General features: G+C 35.5%; 1 protein-coding gene across 3 annotated transcripts in view; it reads right to left on the bottom strand.

Moving 5' to 3' along the window:
• Positions 1-3456: 3456 nt before the first annotated feature.
• FAM199X (family with sequence similarity 199, X-linked) overlaps positions 3457-23111 on the bottom strand; it is a 43793-nt gene continuing 24138 nt past the window's right edge. For 2 of the 3 annotated variants that reach the window (XM_085006959.1, XM_003135275.7), the window contains 4 exons: positions 13332-13481; positions 12661-12822; positions 11246-11512; positions 3457-9960 (listed from right to left, as the gene is read on the bottom strand). In XM_085006959.1, coding sequence (XP_084863085.1) covers positions 9790-9960; positions 11246-11512; positions 12661-12822; positions 13332-13349 — 618 coding nt within the window. In that variant the 5' untranslated portion in view covers positions 13350-13481 and the 3' untranslated portion in view covers positions 3457-9789. The remainder of the gene's footprint in view (positions 9961-11245; positions 11513-12660; positions 12823-13331; positions 13482-23111) is intronic. The other variant, XM_005673785.4, reaches the window with a different exon arrangement.

Genomic DNA, 23111 nt, shown 5'->3' with positions numbered 1-23111 from the left:
AGCGGTAATGAACCCGACTAGTAACCATGAGGAGGTGGGTTTGATCCCTGGCCTTGCTCAGTGGGTTAAGGACCTGGCGTGGCCGTGAGCTGTGGTGTAGTTCGAAAACTCGGCTCGGATCTGGTGTTGCTGTGGCATAGGCAGGCAGTTGTAGCTCAGATTAGACTCCTAGCCTGGGAACCTCCATATGCCGCAGGTGCGGCCCTAAAAAGACAAAAGATAAAAAAAGTGTTTTTTAAAAAACATTAGTGGAAGATTTTTCTCTAAAATACATGCTACAATCATGAAGTAACGAAGATAATTTAATCAATAAGGCAGAGCTAATACATCCAAATTAATAACATCCTCATTTCATGTCATCACCATACACCTCATCCAAATATGTCACTGCCCAAAATATTTCTGAAACTCCTCTAATATACATCAAAGCTAGTTTTTAGGCCATACAAGAAAAACAGTCTTACTACTTTTAAAATCACACCTCAATGACTAAAAGCCAGCTTTCTCACCCACATTAGCCACCAGACAGCCCTTCAAATGACCCTTGGTTATTTCTAAATTCCAAAATTGCTCTAAAAGAACAGTCTTAGCCATTAGGGGGAAGAAAATTTATTTAAGAATTTGATAAAAGATATGCAGACCTCCCCAGAAAAATACATCAGCATGCAAAATAATTTTAATCCGTAGACTCTTAGAAACTCCCAATCTGGGGAGATAAAAGATTTACCACTACTAGGAAAATCCAAATGTTCCAAAAAGACTCAGAAGGAATCATCTGGAGCCAACTCATCTGAAAGAAACAAATGCACAATATGAAAAGCACTGGACTTGGGCTGTGAATAAGGCACCTCAAGATATGGCTTCTGACATGGCTGTCACTGACCAGTTTGGAGCCAAGAAGTCACTTTCCTCTTAGTGTCAATTTCTACATTTGCAAAATGGAGGAGAAAAGGGGATTGAGCTACATCAATGGTTCTCCATGTGTTCATTGGCCCAGCATCAATATCACCTAGGAACTCAATAAAAATGCCTACTGAATCAGAAACTCTAGGAGTGGGGCCTGGCCATCTGTATTTTAACAAGCCCTCCAGGGGATTCTGATGACACTCAAGTTTGAGAACCACCAAGCTAAATGATCCCTAAAGTCCCTTATACTCTAAAATTCTACAAATTTATTTGGAAAATATAAACTTCAGTAAGTGAAAATACAAAATCAAAACCAACAGTGTCAGTCACATCTGTTTAAAAAGATTCAACTATACTTCATTTTAAAAAAGAAGAGGTTGGAGTTCCCTTTGTGGCTCACTGGTTAACAAATGTGACTAGGATCCATGAGGATGCAGGTTCAATCCCTGGCCTCCCTCAGTGGGTTAAGGATCCAGCATTACCGTGAGCTGTGGTGTAGGTCGCAGATGCGGCTCAGATCTGACATTGCTGTGGTGCGGGCCGGCGGCTGCAGCTCCAATTCAAACCCCTAGCCTGGGAACTTCCATATGCCACAGGTGCAGCCATAAAAAACAAAAAAGTAAAAAATAAATACATTTAAAAAGAGGTTTTCTAAAATTAATTTCTAAGGGATAAAAGGCTAAGAATCTCTACCTTATGTCTCCCACAGTACCCTTACATAATTCTTTACAAATACCAGGTATTCATATCCTTACCATGTGGTACAATTTTGGCTGAAAAAAAACTTCTTTGACCCAGAGGTAGGTGAGACAGAAAATACCTGGTTCAATTTATTTGAACAGTTAGTTCCTTCCCTTCTGCCTGCTATCCAAATTATTCCATGGCTTTATTCACAAAGTAGCAAGAAAACAACTGGGATTTGTTTTTACCTAAAAGCAACAGACATCTCATTTTCACTGAAAATTTCCTCAAGATACAGTATCAGGACTTATCAAGCAATAAAAATAATTATTCTACCTTAGTGCTAACTAAAGCAGGATTAGTTTGAAATTAATAAGACTGGGGTTCCCATCGTGGCTCAGCAGAAATGAATCTGACTAGCATCCATAAGGACGCAGGTTCGATCCCTGGCCTCGCTCAGTGGGTTAAGGATCTGGCATTGCCATGAGCTGTAGTGTAGGTCGCAGACGCAGCTCGGATCTGACATTGCTGGGGCTGTGGTGGAGGCAGGCAGCTGCAGCTCCAATTCAACTCCTAGCCTGGCAACCTCCATATACTGCGGGTGTGGCCCTAAAAAGACAAAAAAAAAAAAAAAAAAAAAAACAAATTAATAAGACCAATGGCTATGGTTTTGATTTCAAACAAGCCAGATAATTGATAAGGAATTATTTTTATTGAGGTATGATATCACAGTTTTGTATATAATAGAAGTACCGTTTTTTTTTTTTTTTTAAGAAATCTGATATATAATCTTTAAAAATGTCACCTGTGAGCTTTAGTATCACTGGGTGTTGCAGTAAGGTGAGTGGATGGGAGGATAAAAGAAATAAGATTGGCCATGAGAGAAGAGTTGAAGTAGATATGGTTATGTGGGTATTAATTTTACTGTCCTACTTGAAAATTTTTAAAAGACAAAGCAGAAAAATATATCAATTCAATTATCTCCTGGTTTTGAGAAAAAAGAATAAGCATGTAACAGAGGATCCTGGCAACCAAATGAATAAACTGGAATGTTAAAAATGATATTTACCCATTATAAGGGGAAGTAACACTGTACCTAAATTAGTATCTATCAACCTATTACTAAGAAACACAGATAATAGAAACATCCCACTTGTCAGACTCAAATAACAGTGACTCCATTAAGGCTCTCACAGCACAAGAATAAAGAAATACTCTGAGGGGTGATTCTGAAACTCATACTTCCACTTATTTATAAGCAGGTTTTTTTTTTTAATGGAGTGTTTAAAAGTTTACATCCAAGTATTATCACTTAAAATTGATTTTGCATCAGGGAAGGATGAACTGAGAAAACTCCATGGCAGTACTCTTTGCAACAATAAAAACAGAAATTGGCACCCAATTTCCACATTATTCAAACATTAGGTCACATTCGTAGTAAAATGAAATAGTCAACATTTGAGAAATTTCTCCACTGAGATAGTGGCTTTAGTGAAGTAAAAAATTCACTCTCCTTCCCATACCAATCACTCCTAACAAGGTAACTGTGGGCAGCAGTTTTGAGTCACTGATTACTGTCGACTGGTAAAATAATGATAGTGGTCACTACATAAAACATCAAATCTCTAGACTAGTACTATTCACAAGAACTTTCTGTGATGATGGAAATGTTCTGTATCCTGTATTTTCCAATACAGAAGCCTCCTGCTATATGCTACTAGTAGCACTTGAAGTGGTGCTAATGGCACCGAGGAATTAAATTTTAATTTGAATTCATCTAAATAGGTACATGTGGCTAGTGGTTACCATAATGAACAGCATATACAGCTCTAGAGTACCTAAGGGAAGAAAAACACACACACTTATGTATATGTTTCACTCAATATCTAACTCACATTTATTAAAAATTGAAGATTACAGAAAAGCAGGAATAATATTGGCTTTATTAAACAAGCTCAATTAACCTACCTTTGACTAATAAATCAAAGTATTTAATATCACAAAAGGAATTTTGAGCATGAGGTCAGTTCCAACCTCTGAAATTAAAAACAAAAGAAAAGCAGCTAGGACAGTTTCTGAAGGAGAGAGCAACCACAGACCTCCCTCTAGTGGCAAGAGATAAAGTTGCTGCTGAAAAGTTAAATTGCTGCTGTACCTATACATAAAACTGCTCACAGACATTTCTTTTATATAATTACAACTGAAAAACTCTAGAACAATATGTAAGGAAAATTATATTTTTTAAACAAGGATTTGACCTAATTTTCATTTAACTATGAAAGCTGAACTCTCCAGAAATCTGATCTTTCCAGGAAAAAAAAATAATGATTTGACAATGACATTTGGGAAATTGGGGCTTTCACAAAGCAAAAGTTTATAGAGGCTTAACCAAACTGTGAGCAAAAGAAAAGAGAGCAGTTCTTCTCTGTTGATAAATGTTCTGGGATGGGACATGAAAAGGAGTGGATTCAGAAGTATAAAGTAGTAAGCAGCAGTGGGTTTGTAAAAATTCATGGTACATCAAAAGAGACAATTTAAAATATTACAAGCTCTTAATAATGAAAACACTTTTCATTCTTAAAATGAGTTTCAAAAGACAGCTCTGCCACATTGCCATTTTAATTACAAGCATACATACTCATTTAGATTTAACTATTGAACTACTTACTCTCAAGTACAAGAAGGAACTCAAAATAGAAATGACTTGTGTTACAGCTATTGTTTTTCCCTCACGGCTTCAGGAAAAACAGCTTTTATATACACTGTAGTAAGTACAGAATGTACAGAAGACAGTTATATATACAAAAGTGCATTAATATAGTAATACATTTAGCAGAAATACAGGAAAAAAATCCTGGTTAACAATCTGATACATTACAGTATTTAAGACTACTTGAAGATTCTCCAAACCAGTCAACTTCCTACTTGCTTTGGTTATGATATTGATGCTACATAACTAACCTTTGAAACTAAAAAAAACAAAAACAAAAACAAAAAAACACAAATTTTTAACCATCTGTGAAATGTTTTACATATAATTAATAGCTTTTGACAACAGTTCTATAAAACTCCCAATGTAAAGATTTAGAATGGATAATAGCTGTATCTAAATTAGAATGATCAAAGAGGAAATTAAATTGATCCACTACAGGAACAGACATGGTCTGCTCCATTCCTAAAAGCCTCTGCTAGATAACCTAACCCCAAAGTCTCAACTTAAATCCAAGTTGGTCAGCTACTATTTAAAGAGCAAGCAGCTCCACAAAACAAGCCATGGCTTCAGGCCACTGTTCCTTAGAACAATTCAGAATAGGTAAGTGTTAACTTGTCATTTATACATATTAATTCTACAACTACCTTTATATAGTCAAAATGCATATGTATAATTAGAGCAATTCTCCCCTTTTGTACCCCCATCCCTCACCACAAAAAAAGAACACAGATTTTCACAGGTTCCACTGACCACAAAGATGTAACAAAGAAATCTGACAATAAAAGCGTTACATATTGAAATCAGAGAAGACCAAATCAGTTTTTCCAAGTTCAGTATGAATATCGAATTAAAAATTAATTTACCATTATGTGATCTAGATTAAAACATTAATAACCTTGATTTAAATTATAATTATGAGGGGGGCTGAAAAACAATTTTAATATTATAAAAAATATAAAAATAAAATTTTAGTGAGTCAACCCAAATCTTCGGCTATACCATGCAATTTCCTTACTCTTAACAGCCAGTTACTTAGAGGAATTTTCAGAGTTCCTTCTAAGCCTTTTGGAATAAGTAAGTTATTTCCAAAAAAATAAGAATTAAGCATATCTAAGGAGCTATATTTCAGATACTTTGCTGACAGGGATGCCTAGATCTAAATACCTTTCGGATGCTTCTCGCCCACTTAGCATAATTTCATTGTAAAGATAAAATTTATCTTACTTTGTCAGACTTAAAATGAATCCAAAGTTACCACAGTACATGTGTATACAAATACTTATTTTCTACCTAATAGTCGTTTTAAAGATTAAGTTTACCTGTAAGTTTAGACATGTTGAATGTCAGTGTGTTCAACATCAATACTACGATTTGAAAATAGCTGGAAAATTCCTGTCAACCATCTCAAACTATAAACTAACTTCAAGTAATCCCCTTCCCAATTCTGAGCAAACATTTTTCTTATAGATAGAAGTGCTAAAAGGTAATCTGTTAAAGGGAAGGGACATGTTTGGCTATCACACGAATGAATACAAAAGAATCTCTATAAAGTTAACTAGAGAATCAACTTGCCATATAATCTCTGTTCTTGAAGTATTTCTGCCTTGAAAATTCTCTCTCCAGAGTTATCTGGGTTTAAAAAGTATTCTGGTTTATGACATTTTTCAGGGAAAAAATAAAAGGAAAACATTAAGCTATAATTTAGATAAAACTTCAGTATTCTTCAGTGACCTAACTGGGCCAAGAATAAAGTTACACAAATGAAATTTAAGATGTGAAGTTTTTTGTTTTGCTATACACTCTATTATTCATTGATTGGTTCGATTTAATGCCTTTACTTACTGATATCCAACAGCAGGGGCATTTTATAGAAACGAATTACAACATTTACATTTGAGTTTGGAAAAGCCTGACACTGATGAAAAGTATAGAGTTCACCTTTAAGGCACATGAGGCTATAAAGAGTAAGCCACAAACAGAGAACTGCTAGAGAATCCTGGAAACAAGACGTCTATATTTGTCATGTACTAACATTTTTGGCTTGAATATGAAGACATTTGATTTAAGTTTCACAATTTTTAAAGCTAATCAGAACCTGGATACTTTTGTAAGTAGTTTTTTGAATTTTTTCCTTCGTGAGGGTTTTTCGTACTTTTAAGAGCTGAATAAAATGAGATGTTCACTGTATCCATAGTCATCAAATTGCAAGCATGTTTCTGGGATTAATTTAGCAATATTTAGTTAGTAACCAAAAGGACTGACAAGATGGGCAAAACTGCCACAGCCTAACTAAAAATGAAACAAATCTCAAGGGAAAAAAAAAGTGTTATTTTACTCTCAGTCCTTCTTGGGACAGCATGAATTAGCCCCTTACACTCTATTATACATTAGACTACATGGCCTGACTTTAATTCAGTTGCAAAACTGTAGATAAACACGTACCATTTTGTTTAAACTCAAGGTTCACACTTTTAAAAACTGGGATAGGGACTGACAGACCTCTATAAGATCCCTTTTTCCCAGTTTTGTTGAGATAATTGACATACATATAAGATTTCTAATAAAATGTTTCTGGATGAATCTGAGGGAATTTTATCATGCCCTCAGTTAACAAGGCTTATTTTTAACAGGAAAGACTCATTTGCTCCAATGTCAATTCTCTACAGATAAGAACTGACACTGGAACAAATAAGTCTCATTTCTTTTTTTTTTAATGGCCAAACTTGCAGCATATGGAAGTTCCCAGGCTAGGGGTTGAATCAGAGCTGCAGCTGAGGCCTACACCACAGCCACAGCAACACCGGATCTGAGCTGCACCTGTGACCTAGGCTGCAGCTGTGGCAATGCCAGATCCTTAACCCACTGAGCAGAAGGCCAGGGATTGAACCTGCATCCTCACAGAGAAAAGGTAGGGTCCTTAACCCACTGAGCCACAAAGGGAACTCCAAGTCTCACATTTTTATAATTTGTTAGGGTTTGTATTTAAAAAGTAAAAAATATTGAGTTGGATTTGTTTTAAATGAACTCAGAAAAGAGACCAGACTGTATTACCTATTCTAAGAAAGAAGTAATTCAAACTTGATCTACATGAGACATTAAAACCAAAAATAAAAAAAATAGCGCATTAACAAAGATAAGAGAATTTTTTGTCTTTTGCTATTAGGTTTTTTTTTTTTTTTTTTGCGGCGGGGGGATAGAAGACTTTGTAATCTCCCTCTTTGATCATAAGAAACCCAAGTTATTTAAATTTTTTAATTTTCTTTCAATCTCTTCTGAGCCAACTTAATGAGCTATCTCTAATTTACTGTACCATAAAGACAGTGCATCCAGATTTACCAAAATTTCATGGCACACTTTACTATAAACACTCAAACCGTTATAAACTTTAAAGATTGGCTTTGTGGCACTTTGGTAAGCTTGATCAATAGTGATTTAAGTTAAATCTAGGGTGATAAGACTGCGTGACTATTGGGAGAGTAGAGGAATTGGTCTTATTACATCATGACCCTGTTTAGGATTTTTTTACTAACCACTGTCAAGTAAGTTATCACCAAGTATTTAATAGATAAATGCTGCTCTATGGTCTCCAAAAGTGGCCTGTTTCCCTTGAAGAGTAGGTAAAGAGAACAGGCAATCATTCTCTGGAATTTTGCTGTTGCTAAGAGCAGGTAGAGAATTCAGCTGTATTTGCTTTTCTCTCCATTTACTCTTCCTAGATTTTGAAGGGAAAACACAACGAGGTGGACCCCTTCCATCTTCCTCAGAGTATTTTGGGATCTTTCCCAAAGCTCTCTTTGGGCCTTCTAAGCTAGTTAGGAGCACCAAAGAGGGGGTAAGAGGAAAGTAAGAAGGACTACTCCAACTGATAACCATATACACATATATACTTTAAAAATTTTTAAAGTATGAATTTAGTAGTCTTCGAAATGTTACAATCATACCACAGACCTCAGCAAAGCTGCAATGTATCAATTTCTTTCCCTCAGTTTCAATTCTTTAACCTTAGAAACCAAAATGGAATCAAAATTTCAAAACACATGATTGTAAGCAAAGGTTAAGCCTTTATATCAAATGAGAATTAAGAGTTTAAGTTATTCATCTTTTTAACAATTGATATGATACAATGTGAAAAAAAGTAGCAATCTATCAACATCTGACTCCAGAGTTTAAAAAAATATTGATTGCAACTCCTCCTACAAAAGCATGATTACCTCCCAAGTTTCCATAATAAAAAGAAAATTATGAAAGTCACAAAGCAGCTTGATTGTCAGTAGTATCAGTTTCCATTTTCTTTAACCCATGTGAATGTTTAAAGATGTGTGGGAAAATAAAAGGAATCACACTACTTCTAATGTTCATGATGACAAACTCCATGAAAATACTTTAAAAGACTCCATGATTTCACATTTAAAATTAGAGTTCTATTAGTAGCCAAGAAGCTAAATTTTTTTTTTCTGCATCTCACTGCTCAGTGTACATCTAGCGATTTATTGAGTTTAGCAGAACTGTAAGGGTTTTCTTTAGTTAATTTTGAACAATAACCTATTCACATGCCAAAAGCTGTTATAGCAATTATTTTAAAATTAGAGCTGTGCTGAAAATAAAAAGACCTACAGAAAGAACTTAATAGAGATATCTTCTGCCTTTAAGACAATTTCACAGCCTAGAATTTCAAAAAGCAGTGGAAAAGCAGAATTGGTTGTTCTGCTTAATTGATTTCTCCATTTGAATGTTAATCAACATAGTATCAAGTCTAAAATTCAGCTACTAGTAACATTTTCTCAGTAGTCATCACTTACAGAAAAGATTCTGAATTCACATAAAGTGAAAAACAAAACAAAGATATTAGGGCCTTTTTTTTACACTTTTGAGTTAATAATGAATGAAAACAGATAGAACTAAACTTAATGAAGGCACTATTGTAAACAGCAATCCACACTTCACCTCCACAACTGCAAAAAAAGATGTCCACTAGAAATTTAGAATTACACTATGGCCCTTTAAAAAAACTAAGTAATTGTAACATTAAGAAGGAAACTGAATAATGATCTCCACACATGTATACTGACATAATACACTATTTGTCAGCAATACCTTGAAATCTTCTAAACTGTAAAAGTACTAGTCTGAAAAAGCCCATTTAACCACCCTAAAGTTTAAATAGTTAAAACATTTACTAAATCAGTGGTTCTTAAAACTAGAGTGTGTGGCAGAATAATCTGGTGCCTGTTAAAACACAATGCTAGGCCTCTCCGCCAGAATTTCTGATTCACTAGGTCTTGGGGTGGGGCCCAAGAATATGCATTCCTAACAACTTCTCAGGTGATGCTGAAGCGGCTGACTCAAGGACCAGCTGCTGAGAACCACTGACCTAAATTATTAAAGGTACATAAGCACAGCTCTAACCAAAAGTTTGGTCAAGATGCATGTAAACAAATAAGGATAGAATACTTTAATGCTTAGAAAGAACACTGATAAAGTCACCCTTATTACATCAGAACATCTACATCTGCTTCATGGTCTTCCTCAGTCACTTTCAAGGACAGCACTTCTTCATTAAGGAAGAGCCCACTGAGCCTCTCCTTCCGAGCCTGCCTTTGCTCTTTCAGCTGCCTCTTGCGTAAGGCCTTCTGCTGTAACTTCCGCTGCTTGGATCGCTTCTGTCAAAATAAAAATTTCTAAATCAGTAAAGTTCAGTTCAGGCATATCCACCCCAAAGTATTTTATGGATCAAATTCTACACTTTCAGATTAGGAATGTTCAAATTCCTCTGCAGTACATCCTGGTTCCAGTAAGTGAGCCAAAAGCTTAGACTTGAAAATGATTCAAGATTCTATATATATATGGTATTTGATGAGTGACTCTTCTGAGAGGGAAGGGTTGAACCTTGATCATCTGACCAATTATGGATAACCAATCATTTTCTAAGACTTTTTAAATATCAAATTAAGGCACACTGGTGTCAGTGCAGGGTAATAAACATGTAGTGAACAAATGTAGAGAACTCTGCCAAAATCTCTAGTACTTATGCTTTTAAAGGGGCCTTGCATCCAAAAGCACTAGCAATTTTATAATGGCTAGGAAAGAACCATGTCTTTTTCATATTAAGCAAATACCATCTTAAAAGCCCATTAGAAATTCAGTGGGTACTCTATTCCTCGTCACTGGTGAATGGATGCCAAAAATGAATGACCACATATCCAGAGGAAACCCTTGGCAACCAAGAAAACTGGCTATGTTTCTGCTACTTCGGTAAGAACCAGGGAAGGAATCACTATCTATCTTCTAGTCACCACTGGGTTCCCAAAGAGTTATAGAGATACTCTTATCATATCCATATGTTGGCTCTAGACTGTGGCCACTGCAAAGAACCAAACTCCCCTGCTAAGCATCACAGAACCATTCCCTATACACTTAAACTTCCTATTTTTTAATGTTCCCAATAATATCACACAGAATTTTTTCAACTGTGAAAAGAATAGACAGAAATGAGAGAAAGCATTATTACATTTTAAAACGAGTTAAGAAGAAACATTCAAGATTAAAACATTAAGAAAACACTTACACACAAAAGACATATACGGAACATTTTTAGGAGCGAATAGACAGCAACATCAGCAACATAGTAAGATCCGCTCAATAGTAAGTTGCAGTCAGTATTGCAATCTTGAGACTCACTCATTATTTCCATCAATTTATCTTACTTAAAACAGACACAAAAATCAGATAAAATTGAAGGTGATATGGCTGTGGGTCAAAACAGCTTTTCAAAGCACTCAGCCTAGAGGGCTTTGTTCAATAGCAGAGAATCCTGCTTGTTCAATTAAAACCAAAACCCACAGGCATCTAGACAGCAGGATAATTTTAACTCTCCAAGAAATTTATATGAAGGAATACTAATGTTAATATTGAAAGGTAAAGTTTTGTATTGATTAGACGTTTTACTTTTGAATCCCGAATCCGCTCTGCTGCACTTGCAGACAAGTTGCTGTCACTGTGTGCTCGACTCATGTTGGCACTGGAGTTTGAAGCAGAGTTTCCAACACTGGACCCACTGCTGCTTGCAGAACTGACCATGCTGGCACTGCTGCTGCTGGCACTGGCACTGGCACCGCTCACTCCACTGGTGCTTGCGCAGCTGAAGTTGCTTCTCTTCCAGGCCTCTCTTGCAGGCCGTAGGCGAGGGCTATGCTCCTTGATATAGTTTCTGACCTTGGAAAGGACAGACAGAAACTGGTTAGTGTTGTTCCCTAATGTTCTGCCCTCAAAATACTGGAGGAAAGAAGAATACTGTACATATATTAAAGATTGTCAAAACTGCTACAGATGTACACAGGCAGAATATAAAGACTCTCTAAATGAACAAACAAGTACCAGAAAAATTGACAATTTTCAAAATTCTAGAATACAGATTATGAAGCTAGATTTTTTTAAAGGAAATAAAGTATAATCAGTAAGTGGAAGGCCACTAGTCTTCAGAATTTAGGATTTTAAGAAAATACCACTCAAAAACAGAAACTAACAATAAAAATAGATGAGATAAGGTATTTTTTTAAGGCCACCACTTAAGTTGATTTAAGTAAATTGCTGATTACATCTAAGATTAAGGTGTTTCTCAGATCTTAACTAGGGGCCCACAGTACCTGTCTTCAAATGCAAGGAATCAATTTACCATACTAATGAAAAATGGGCTGGAATGTAGAAAATTATAGTATGTCTGTTGAGAGAAATACCAAAATGAGAGAAATTTTTCACAAATGATAAATGCAAAAAAATTGTAAAAACCAAAACCAAAGTAGAATATTCAGCTATGTACCAGAGAAAAAGACTATATTTAGAAAATACTAGAAATGTGTATTTCAGAATAGCAGAAGAAAAATCAGCCAGGCTCAATTACTCCATAAGCCTACTTAAATTCCCCAGCTCAGATGTTCACTCAAGCACAGCTCTCAAAAATCAGTATTTTGATTCTGTCAATTGGTCTTTTTTAAGCTGAGTTAGAATAAATCTATACCTTAGCATAAACACCCCTTAAATTGTGAAATTATGTTTCAAAATCTACACAACTAAAAAGCAGGTTTTAGATGCCCATGATCTCAGAAAGGTACTGCTAGGTGAGATGTACATAGAACATCTTAAAACCACATGTTCTAATATTCACAGCAGTGATTTTGACCTTAATTATCTATGTATTTACATTTCACAGCAGTGATTTTGACCTTAATTATCTATGTATTTACATTTCACAGCAGTGATTTTGACCTTAATTATCTATGTATTTACATATGACTATTCAAGTATACATGGCATAAAACAATGGTATTTTCAATAGCTGTACAATCTGTATTTTCTTTACATACCTGCTTCAGTTTTTCATCTGTGAGACAGTTAAGTTCAATAATAAACTCACTGTCTGTAGGGGAGATTTGAGCAGAAGGATCAATTATTTTAATAATATCAAGTTGCTCCCGAAGACCCATCTCAGTACTGACTTTACGACTCAGATACTCAATATATTCCACCTATATGATGAAAAATTATAATAAATAAGATCAATGCCAAAACCTTTCATCTTTTAGTGAGTAATTTACAATGTTTTAAATATCAGAAGCACTTAATATTGTATTTGTTCCCTGCAAAACAATTAAAGCTCAAATTCATATTTACCAAGCAATCCAAATTTATCCAGTAGCTTTAAACAGGCAATAAATCAAGCTTCATATATTTTCCACCTATAATTAAGAATGGTGAGGAGTTCCTGTCATGGCTCAACGGTAACGAACCTGCCTAGTATCCATGAGGATGCAGGTTCAATCCCTGGCCTCACTCAGTGGGTTAAGGATCTGGCGTTGCCGTGACCTGTGGTGTAGGTCACAGGCATAGCTCGGATCCAGCGTTGCTATGGCTGTGGCATAGGCTGGCAGCTATATAGCTCTGATTCCACCCCTAGCCTGGGAACTTCCATATGCCAGAGGTGCAGCCCTAAAAAGACCAAAAACAAACAAAGAAAAAAGAATGTCAAGATCTCTACCTGCTCATCGTTTGTCATTGCACTCCAAGGAAGTTCATCTAAATTCCGGTGCTTGTTTTTCTTTTTAGGAAGCAGGCACGGTGAACTTGGAATACTGGGTATGACATCAGAAAGTACATCACTTCCACTGGCAATGTCACTGCCTGGTAACTTTATAAAAATAAAGAGAAGGGGGTAGGGAAAGTGAAATTTTTAAAAAGTAAAATTTAATGCCACAACATGTTTCGTATTTATTAAAAATTAATAAAAGGCTAATGCCAAATACAGAAGACATTAACTCTGATCCACTCCTATTTTAGACAAAGTAACAACATCAACATGATCTTTGTATATATAGTCACTCACTCAATGAGAGGTATTTTCCAAAAGCTTAAAATCACAATCAAGACTTGTTAAAATGCTAACTTAAGAGTCAATCATCATTAAGGTTTTAAATTCGTAATGCGAATGTACACTAAGGCTAACACAGCATAATGAACATGGAGCTCCTGTCTCCATCTCAGGAGACTTGAGTGATTTGCCACTACCTGGCTTTTTGTCATACACTGTGCTAGACATACTGCCAATATAAGGACAAATAAATCATGGCCCCTGTCAAGTCAGTATTAATAACCTCAAGACAATTAAAATAATTTAAAATATGTTGTTAATATAAAGAAAAACACATAAGGACCAGAAGTATTATTTAAAAAAAACTAGAAAAAATGGTAAGAGACAACATGTCAATAAGGGAGAAAGCAAGCAAGCCTATCACACAAAAAAATCAAATCAGCAAAAAGATGTGCTATAGTTTTATACTGCCTATTAAAAGCCAGTTAGAATGGATTTAATTTTTTATAGCTTTATTGAGTTATAACTGATATACAAAGGACCGTACATACTTCATATATACAATTTGATGACTTTGGATACACGCATACACCTGTGAAACCATCACCACAATGAAGGTAATAAACATATTCTTTGCCAGGATGGATTTAATTTTAAGTCATTCATAAAAAAAATAAAATATTTTCTTCTACAAGGAGTACATAACAATTTTCAAAAATAACGCTTTTTTTTTGTCTTTTTTTTTTTTTTTTTTTTTTTTTTTTGCTATTTCTTGGGCCGCTCCCGCGGCATATGGAGGTTCCCAGGCTAGGGGTCCAATCGGAGCTGTAGCCACCCGCCCATGCCAGAGCCACAGCAACGCGGGATCCGAGCCGCGTCTGCAACCCACACCACAGCTCACGGCAACGCCCGATCATTAGCCCACTGAGCAAGGGCAGGGACCGAACCCGCAATCTCATGGTTCCTAGTTGGATTCATTAACCACTGCACCACGACGGGAACTCTGCTTTTGTTTTTACAAGGTACAAAACAGTACCTTTTATGTTGTTTTGGTTCTACTGACTTTGCAATTATATCTGAACTCTAGATGATTACTAGGTTTTTGAAGTTACCAAAAAAGAAAAGCCATTTTAGCCATGAAGATTATTGCAATCACATGTACTTGGTCTCCTATTGTATCCATAGCACTATGATAGGTATAAGGATTTCAAAGGAGTATAAGTCATGGTCCTTACACAAGAACTTTATATTCTTTTTTTTTTTTTTTTGTCTTTCTGTCTTTTCTAGGGCCACTCCTGCAGCATATGGAGGTTCCCAGGCTAGGGGTTTAATCGGAGCTGTAGCCACTGGCCTATGCCAGAGCCACAGCAATGCGGGATCCGAGCCGCGTCTGCAACCTACACCACAGCTCACGGCAACGCCAGATCCTTAACCCAATAAGCAAGGCCAGGGATCGAACCCGCCAACTCATGGTTCCTAGTCAGATTCGTTAACCACTGAGCCACGACGGGAACGCCAAGAACTTTATATTCTACTTGGAAAGATAATACAATAGCACAAACCTGTAATTAAACAACATAGCAAATAATGAATACAGGTTGGAGATGACAAGGCACCAATGGAAATACCTAGCAGTGAGTTAAAGTTGCAAGATTAAACCTTAGAGAACTACAAAGGGGTGGGCACTGGGGAGTCAACTGCATTAGAAGAGATGACTGAAGCCACAAAATGGGGTTGATCACTATGCAAAGTGACCATGTTTAGACTGAAGTTATCTAAATCAGCTATTACTATTAAAACCTGCATTTTCATTTTGACAGTCATTGATGAATCCAAGTGCATATGTGACATCCAACAATCTGTATTATTTCCTTTAAAATCACATTAACTAACACTGCTTGAATTGTTCACCCTTAGCCCAAATGTCATCTAGTCAACGTCATGAAAGAATGATTGCCAAATGCACACATATGAAGGCGATCTCTTTTCCAGCCTTTAATGTCAATAAAATACTTTGCTATTTTCCCTTTGAAAAACTTCAAATCACAACATTACTAATGTTAAAGATCTCCCTGGGGTTCCTATAACATAACAAGATACTCCTTACCAGATGAAAGGCCTCACCTTACTGCAAGCTCCCTTGATAAATTAAGTAGAGAAAGGAACTCTCAAAATATCTATACTCTCAATATTTAAGAAAAAACTTCATTTAAATCTTTAGGGAATATCTGCTAAATGCCATACTATATGTTAAGCACTTTAATTCCAGCCTTTAATTGTTTATGTGTTTGTTGGGAGATGGGTGGTAAAAAAAACAGGCAATTAACAGTTCTTTGGCTATATTTTCCCTGGGGAGAAGTTAAAAGATACCAAACAGTTCAAATCCCAGTCCCACTGCTCACTAGCCATGTGATCTTGTGGAATTTAGCTTGCTTCTTTGAGCCTCAGAATCTTCAGTAAGTTACTGTCATCCATCTCAAAGGACTGTTGAGATATTTAAATGAGGTAACGTCTGGCACACAGGTGACACACAATAAATTGACGTATGTCCCTTTTTCTATATTTTGCCATGGCTTTATACCTTTAAAAAAGGTATCATAAACCCTTAGAGAATACTACATGTTGCTAAAGCAGCTGGGTTAAGTTTCATAAGGAATGATGGCATGGGGAAAAGGAAGAGGCATTCAGGTAAGGAGAATACACACTACTTTATAAAACAGATAATTAACAAAAACCTATTGTATAGTACAGGGAAATCTATTCAGTAGTTTGTAAAATCTATATGGGAAAAGAGAATGGAGATACATGCACACACACACACACACACACAAAATCTATAAAACTGATTCACTTTGCTGTACATCTGAAACCAACAAAACATTTTAAGTCAACTAAACTCCAATACAATAAAATAAAAAAACAAAAACCTAGAGGTGGAGGGAAAAAACCTAGGATGAGGTTAAGGAAACCAATATAATTAAAACAGAAAATCAATGCTAGGAATTTGAAAGCTTAATAAAAAAAAAAAAAAAAGAACTGTTACATGATATGAAGTAGTAGACCAAAAACATTTTCTAAGTAGAAGTAATGATGAAACTGGTCTTGAGGGAAGATGAATTAAAAAGCAGTATGGGGGAGTTCCCTGGTAGGCTAATGGTCAGGGGTCTGGTGTTGTCACTGCTGTGGCTGCCGTTCAATTCTGGCCTAGGAATTTCATGCCTTGGGCCAAAAAAATAAAAACAAACCAAAAAACCCCAAAAGAAACAAACAAAAAATAAAAAAATCAGTATGGGGACAAAATAGTGAGGAAAGACCAGAATTAGGAAGCTCTTGTTGTGATCTAGGCCTGGACTAAGAGAAGCGGAAATGGAAAGAATAATGAGAATAGATAAGGAAAATTTCAAATGAAGTACAATTTACAAGACTGTATGGATATGGATAACAGTCAAATGACCATATGTCATTTGACCATAACCCATCTAGGTTAACATACAAGCCCTGAAGACTTCACTTTCTATAGCAAGAGACCTGAAGCAATGTTCTATAGTTCTAGCCCAACACCTCATTTTACAAATAAGGGAAAAATGATATCCAGGGAGGGTCACATGGTTACAGGCAGCATCCAAAGCAGAAAACAAATCCAATCCACATAGTCCAGAACTATGTTAGGCCGTCTTGCCCTCCACGTAGTTTGGAATGAGAGAAGAACGCAATTTGGAAAATGGAGAGTTTGTAGTGATAATGAGAAAAGCACAAGTGTCCTATAAAATGACAATAGTCATTTTTCAATACACCAGAAGACATGTCACAAAGCAGTGTTTTTTTTTTTTTCCCCATGAAAACACTAATTTGAAGTTACATTACTGATCAACGATTCAGCATCAGATAATGGGTTAGCATTAAATAATAAGGTCATTCAAGTGGAAATGCCAAGTAGTCAATTGGAGATATTGGATTAGAGCTGCAGATGTACAGGAGAATTAATTATATGGGCTCCTGTGTATTTATTAGACCAGTGATTTTCCATTTTATAACTGATAATATATTTCAGGATAAAAATGCTTAATAATTCTCCTCTCATATTTTTCATGGACAACAATATTTGCTATATTTATATTATAATCAGTAATTGTGCAAGTAAGGAGAATTAAATCAAACCTCTGCCATATTTTCTGCAGTATGCAGCAAAATTTTATGAGAAAGCTCATTTCTATAACAGCTGATGTGCAATTTCAAATTGCACCTCTAGGTTTCATGCATGACAGCTGAATTACTCACTCTTTAAATTTTCTATGCTTTCCTGCTCAACAATAAAATAATTTCTCAGGCTCTAAGACTAGTCAAATATATCTTTAATAATAAAAGGACTTCAAGCAAAGGAAACTATCAGCAAAGCAAAATGCTTTGATGCTACTTCAAATGCTAAAATGCTATTTCATTCCAAGGTTAAAATCCTGCCTTATCAAGTAGTTAGCATTTCTTTTCCCAGAGAATATATGAATCATTTATATTTACTTTAGTAGTAACCAAAACATCTGTTTAAAAGAAAGATTTAAACAGATACATATTTTAATCACAACAGAGATAATGTGAATTTTTAAACTATAGTCAACAATTTTTAGCCTGTATTAATTCTAACACATAATTTGTAATTACCTTCTGGGATAATTTACTGTTCATCATTATGATACCCCACGAAGACAAGAGAGCATTTGAAACCTTTCAGCATATTTAAATAGCAAATATCCATGGTAACAGAGTACCCACACTCCAATTTCAGAAGTGGGAAAACACATTACTAAGGCAGGCCTTATTTTTGTTTCAATGTTGTAGTCAGTCATGTGCATTAATGGTGAGTGTTTGGGGATAGTTTTCCACTCTACACATAAAATGAGTGAAGAAGTCAGCAATTAAAGTTAAAAACCGCCTGCCACTTTGCAACACTATAAGAACTCTAAATAAGTCACATGAAATAAGCAGAAAAAAATATTTCTCAGAATGAGCAGAACTCCATCTGATTACACTTTATTAAGAATCCTTATAGTCTGATTTTAAATACAAAATGTGAACTTTAAAATAGGCACTGAAGAATAAAAAGGTACCCACACAAAGATGCTCACTGCTGTGTTATATATAATAGAAAAAAATTAAACAGATGTAAATAGGGGAATGTTTTCATAGGTTCTGGAACATCTAGTACCAGGAATATTATATACTCATTAAATGAGTAATTTGAAGGTCATGAAAAAGTTTATATGTTAAATGAGGAAATTTTATTATACTGTCTTATCCAGAAGAAAAGGGAACACTGACTCATTCTATGAGGCCAAAATGATACTACAATATCACAAGAAAGGAAAATTACAGACCAATATCCCTTATGAATACAGATGCAAAAGTCCTCAACAAAATACTAATAAGCCAAATCCAGCAGCACATTAAAAAGATTATATACCATGACCAATTAGGATTAATCCCAGGAATACAAGGGTGGGTCAACATACAAAAATCAATCAATGTAATTCATCATACTAATAGAATGAAGGAAAGAAACTGCATGATCATCTCAACAAATGCAGAAAAAGCATTTGACAAAAGCTAACACCCTTTCAGATAAAAATGTTGAACAAAGCAGAAATAAAAGGGAAATGCCTTTATATGATAATCAAGGGCGTTTATGAATAATCTACAGCTAACACACTCAATGGTGAAAGACTGAAAGCTTCTCCCCCAAGATCAGGAAAAGAAAAACAAGGATGCCTGCTTTTGGCACTTCTATTCCACACTGTACTGGAAATCTAGTCAGGGCAACTGAGCAAGGAAAAAAAAACTATTCAGATCGGAAAGGAAGAAGGAAAACTACCTCTATTCACTAATGACATAATCTGGAGTTCCTGTCATGGCGCAGTGATTAATGAATCCAACTAGGAACCATGAGGTTGAGGGTTCGATCCCTGGCCTTGCTCAGTGGGTTAAGGGATCCAGCGTTGCCGTGAGCTGTAGTGTAGGCTGCAAACGTGGCTTAGATCCCACGTTGCTGTGGCTCTGGCGTAGGCCGGTGGCTACAGCTCCAATTCAACCTCTAGCCTGGGAACCTCCATATGCTGCAGGAGCAGCCCTAGAAAAGGCAAAAAAGACAATGAATGAATGAATGATATAATCTTAAATATAGAAATCCCCAAAGAATCTACACAGAAAAAAGAATCTATTTGGAGTTCCCGTTGTGGCGCAGTGGTTAACGAATCCAACTAGGAACCATGAGGTTGAGGGTTTGATCCCTGGCCTTGCTCATTGGGTTAAGGATCAGGCGTTGCCGTGAGCTATGGTGTAGGTTGCAGACGTGGCTCAGATCCTGCATTGTTGTGGCTCTGGCATAGGCCAGAGGCTACAGCTCCAATTAGACCCCTAGTCTGGGAACCTCCATATGCCGTGGAAACGGCCCTAGAAACGGCAAAAAAAAAAGAAAGAAAAAATCTATGAAAGCTTATAATAAAGGAGTTCAGCAAAGTTGCAGGATATAAAATCATTATATGAAACAACTGTATTTCTATACACTAGCAATGGATAATCCAAAAATGAAATTAAGAAAATAAATCCATTTACAGCTGTATCAAGAGAATAAAATGTTTAGGAATTAAACTGAACCAAGGAGCTATAATACTTAAACACTGAAAACTATAAAACAACATTAAAAGAAATTAAAGAAGGCCTAAATAAATAAAGACATTCCATCCCATGTTCATGGACTGGAATATTTAATAATCCTAAGATAGCAATATTCCCCAAATTCATCTATAGATTCAACGCAATCCCCATCAAAATTTCAACTACCCTTTTTGCAGAAATGGACAACCTGATTCTAAAAATGAGGCCCTCAAATAGCCAAAACAATCTTGATAAAGAAGAACAAAGTCGGAGGGTTCACACTTCCTGATTTCAAATATTACTACAAAGCTAGAATAAACAAAACATAAGGATATCCTGCCCTAAGGATACACATATGTATCTATGGAATAGAACTGAGAGTCCAGAACTAAACCTACACATGTCTATGACCAATTCATTTCCACAAGTGTACTGAGACTGTTAGATGAGGAAAAAAATATAGCTTTTCAACAAGTGGTGTTGGGACGACTGGATATCTTCATGCAAAAAGAATGAATTTAGGTTCCTACCTTATACCATGTACAAAAAGTAACTCAAAAGGGTCAAAGACCTAGATGTAGGAAAATAAACTCTAAAACGCTAAGAGGGAAACAGATGAAAAACTACATGACCCTGGATCAAGCAATGGTTTTTAAAATATGACATTATAGGCAAAACATTGCAAGAAAAAAAATCATTTGGACGTCTTGAAAATTGAAACTTCTGTGTATTAAAGGATACTATCAAGTGAACAGGCACTATCAGTGAAAAGACAAATGGGAAGTGTTTTTCCAAATCACATATATGATAAGAGTCTAGTAGCCATCATATTTAAAGCATTCTTATAATTAAACAATAAAAGACAATTCAAAAATGAATAGAGGATTTGAATAGACATTTTCCCAAAAAAGATATGCAAATGGACATGAAAAGAGGATCAACATCGTTAGTCACTAGGGAAATGCAAATCAAAACCACAATGAATTATCACTTTACACATGATAGGATGGCTATAATAAAAAAGACAATGATGTGGAGAAGCTGGAACTTTGATATATTGCTCGTGGAAATGTAAAATGGTACAGCCACTTTGGCACTTCCTCAAAAATTAAACGTAAAGTTCTCACATGACCCAGAAACTCCAGTGTATATAATAATATACATCCATATGAAAACCTACCTGATTGTTAATAGCAGTATTATTTGTAACAGCCCCCAAATGAATACAAACCCATCAGCTGATGAATGAATAAATAAAATGTGATTTTTCCATAAAATAGAATATTCAACCATTAAAAAATTGCTATGGACTAAATGTTTGTCACCCCCCAAATCCACATCTTAAATCCCCAATCCCCAGTGTGATGATATTTGGACATGGGGTTCTGGGAGGTAACTAGGTTTATATGAAGTATGAGAGTAGAACCTCCATGATTGGACTGATGACCGTATAAGCAGACCAAGAGACCAGAGGTCACTGCCTCCTCTCTATGTGAGCATACAGCAAAAGGCAGCCATTTGCCAACCAGGAAGAGGGTACACACCACAACCTGAGCAGGATGGCATTGTGATCTTGGACTTTTGGGGTCCAGAACTGTGATAAATAAGTGTTTGTTGCTTAAACCACCCGGTCTATAGTATTTGTTATGGCAGCTTAAGCTGACTTAAGATAGGAATGAAATACTGTTACATGCTATAACATGGAGGAACCTTAAAGACATTATGCTAGGTGAAAGACTCCAGCCACAAAAGGCCACATATTATATGAGTACATTTATATGAAATGTTCAGAAAGGCAAATCCATAAAGTAAATTAGTGGTTGCCAGGTGATGGGGATGGGGGGACTGGTACTATCTGCTAACTGATATGGGTTTCTTTTGGAATGGTAGAAATGTCCTGGAATTAGATAGTGGTGTTGGCTGTACAACACTGTAAGTATATTAAAAATTACTGAATTACACATATTGAAATTATTAAAATGGTGCACTTTATCTCAACTTAAAAATTTTTTGATAATTTTTATCTAAATCCTATTTATAACTATATATGAAATAGAAGCATTTGAAATAATATAAAATATAAAAATAGAGGGATTATTTTTTCCACTTTAAAAACCTCTTAATTTTCAGTATAGCATTGTTTATAACAAGAAAAAACTGAAACCAATCTAAATATTCATTATAGGGAATTAATTAAGTTATGATGCAACTATCACAAAGAATGGGATGTATTAGTTGAAAAAAAACAGAGGGCCAAACAGTGGTTGAAGTATGTTCCCATTTTTGTGTCTTTTTAATACTGTGCAAACCTACTTTATCTGCACAAGCTCTTACCAATGGTAATCACAGCAGAGTGGGACTTGGAGATTTATTTTTAATTTGTGTCATTCTGTATTGTTTGATATTTTAATAAAAAATGAAATAAAATATTTGATTCCTCTTTTAGAAAACAACTTCAAATATTTAGATGGTTTTCAAACATAGTAGGTATTCAAGTATTGGTTGAATACAACAGTTACTGTATATTTTTGTATACAGTAACAGTTACTGTATATTTTAGCTTCAAATGCTGTTTTCCTTTACAATCAGAAAACGGATGTTGCAATAACATGATCTTTATTTTCTGAAAGACTGTCTGGAAATGCTGCCTTATAATGAGTGCAACTTGCCACAAATCCATTTTACGTGGTATACATGCCACGGAAGAAAAAAAAACTGGGTGAAAAATATCTCTACATGTGAAGAGAATAAGATTATAAAATGAGAAATTATATTTCCGATCATAATGAAAAATTATTTATGATA

This window comes from Sus scrofa, chromosome X (assembly GCF_054392235.1).
Source record: "Sus scrofa isolate SSC_HxYL_T2T_F1_AM1 chromosome X, Sscrofa_HxYL_maternal_Yorkshire_Landrace_v2.0, whole genome shotgun sequence".
NCBI lineage: Eukaryota > Metazoa > Chordata > Mammalia > Artiodactyla > Suidae > Sus > Sus scrofa.
This window is presented reverse-complemented; position numbering and strand designations above follow the sequence as displayed.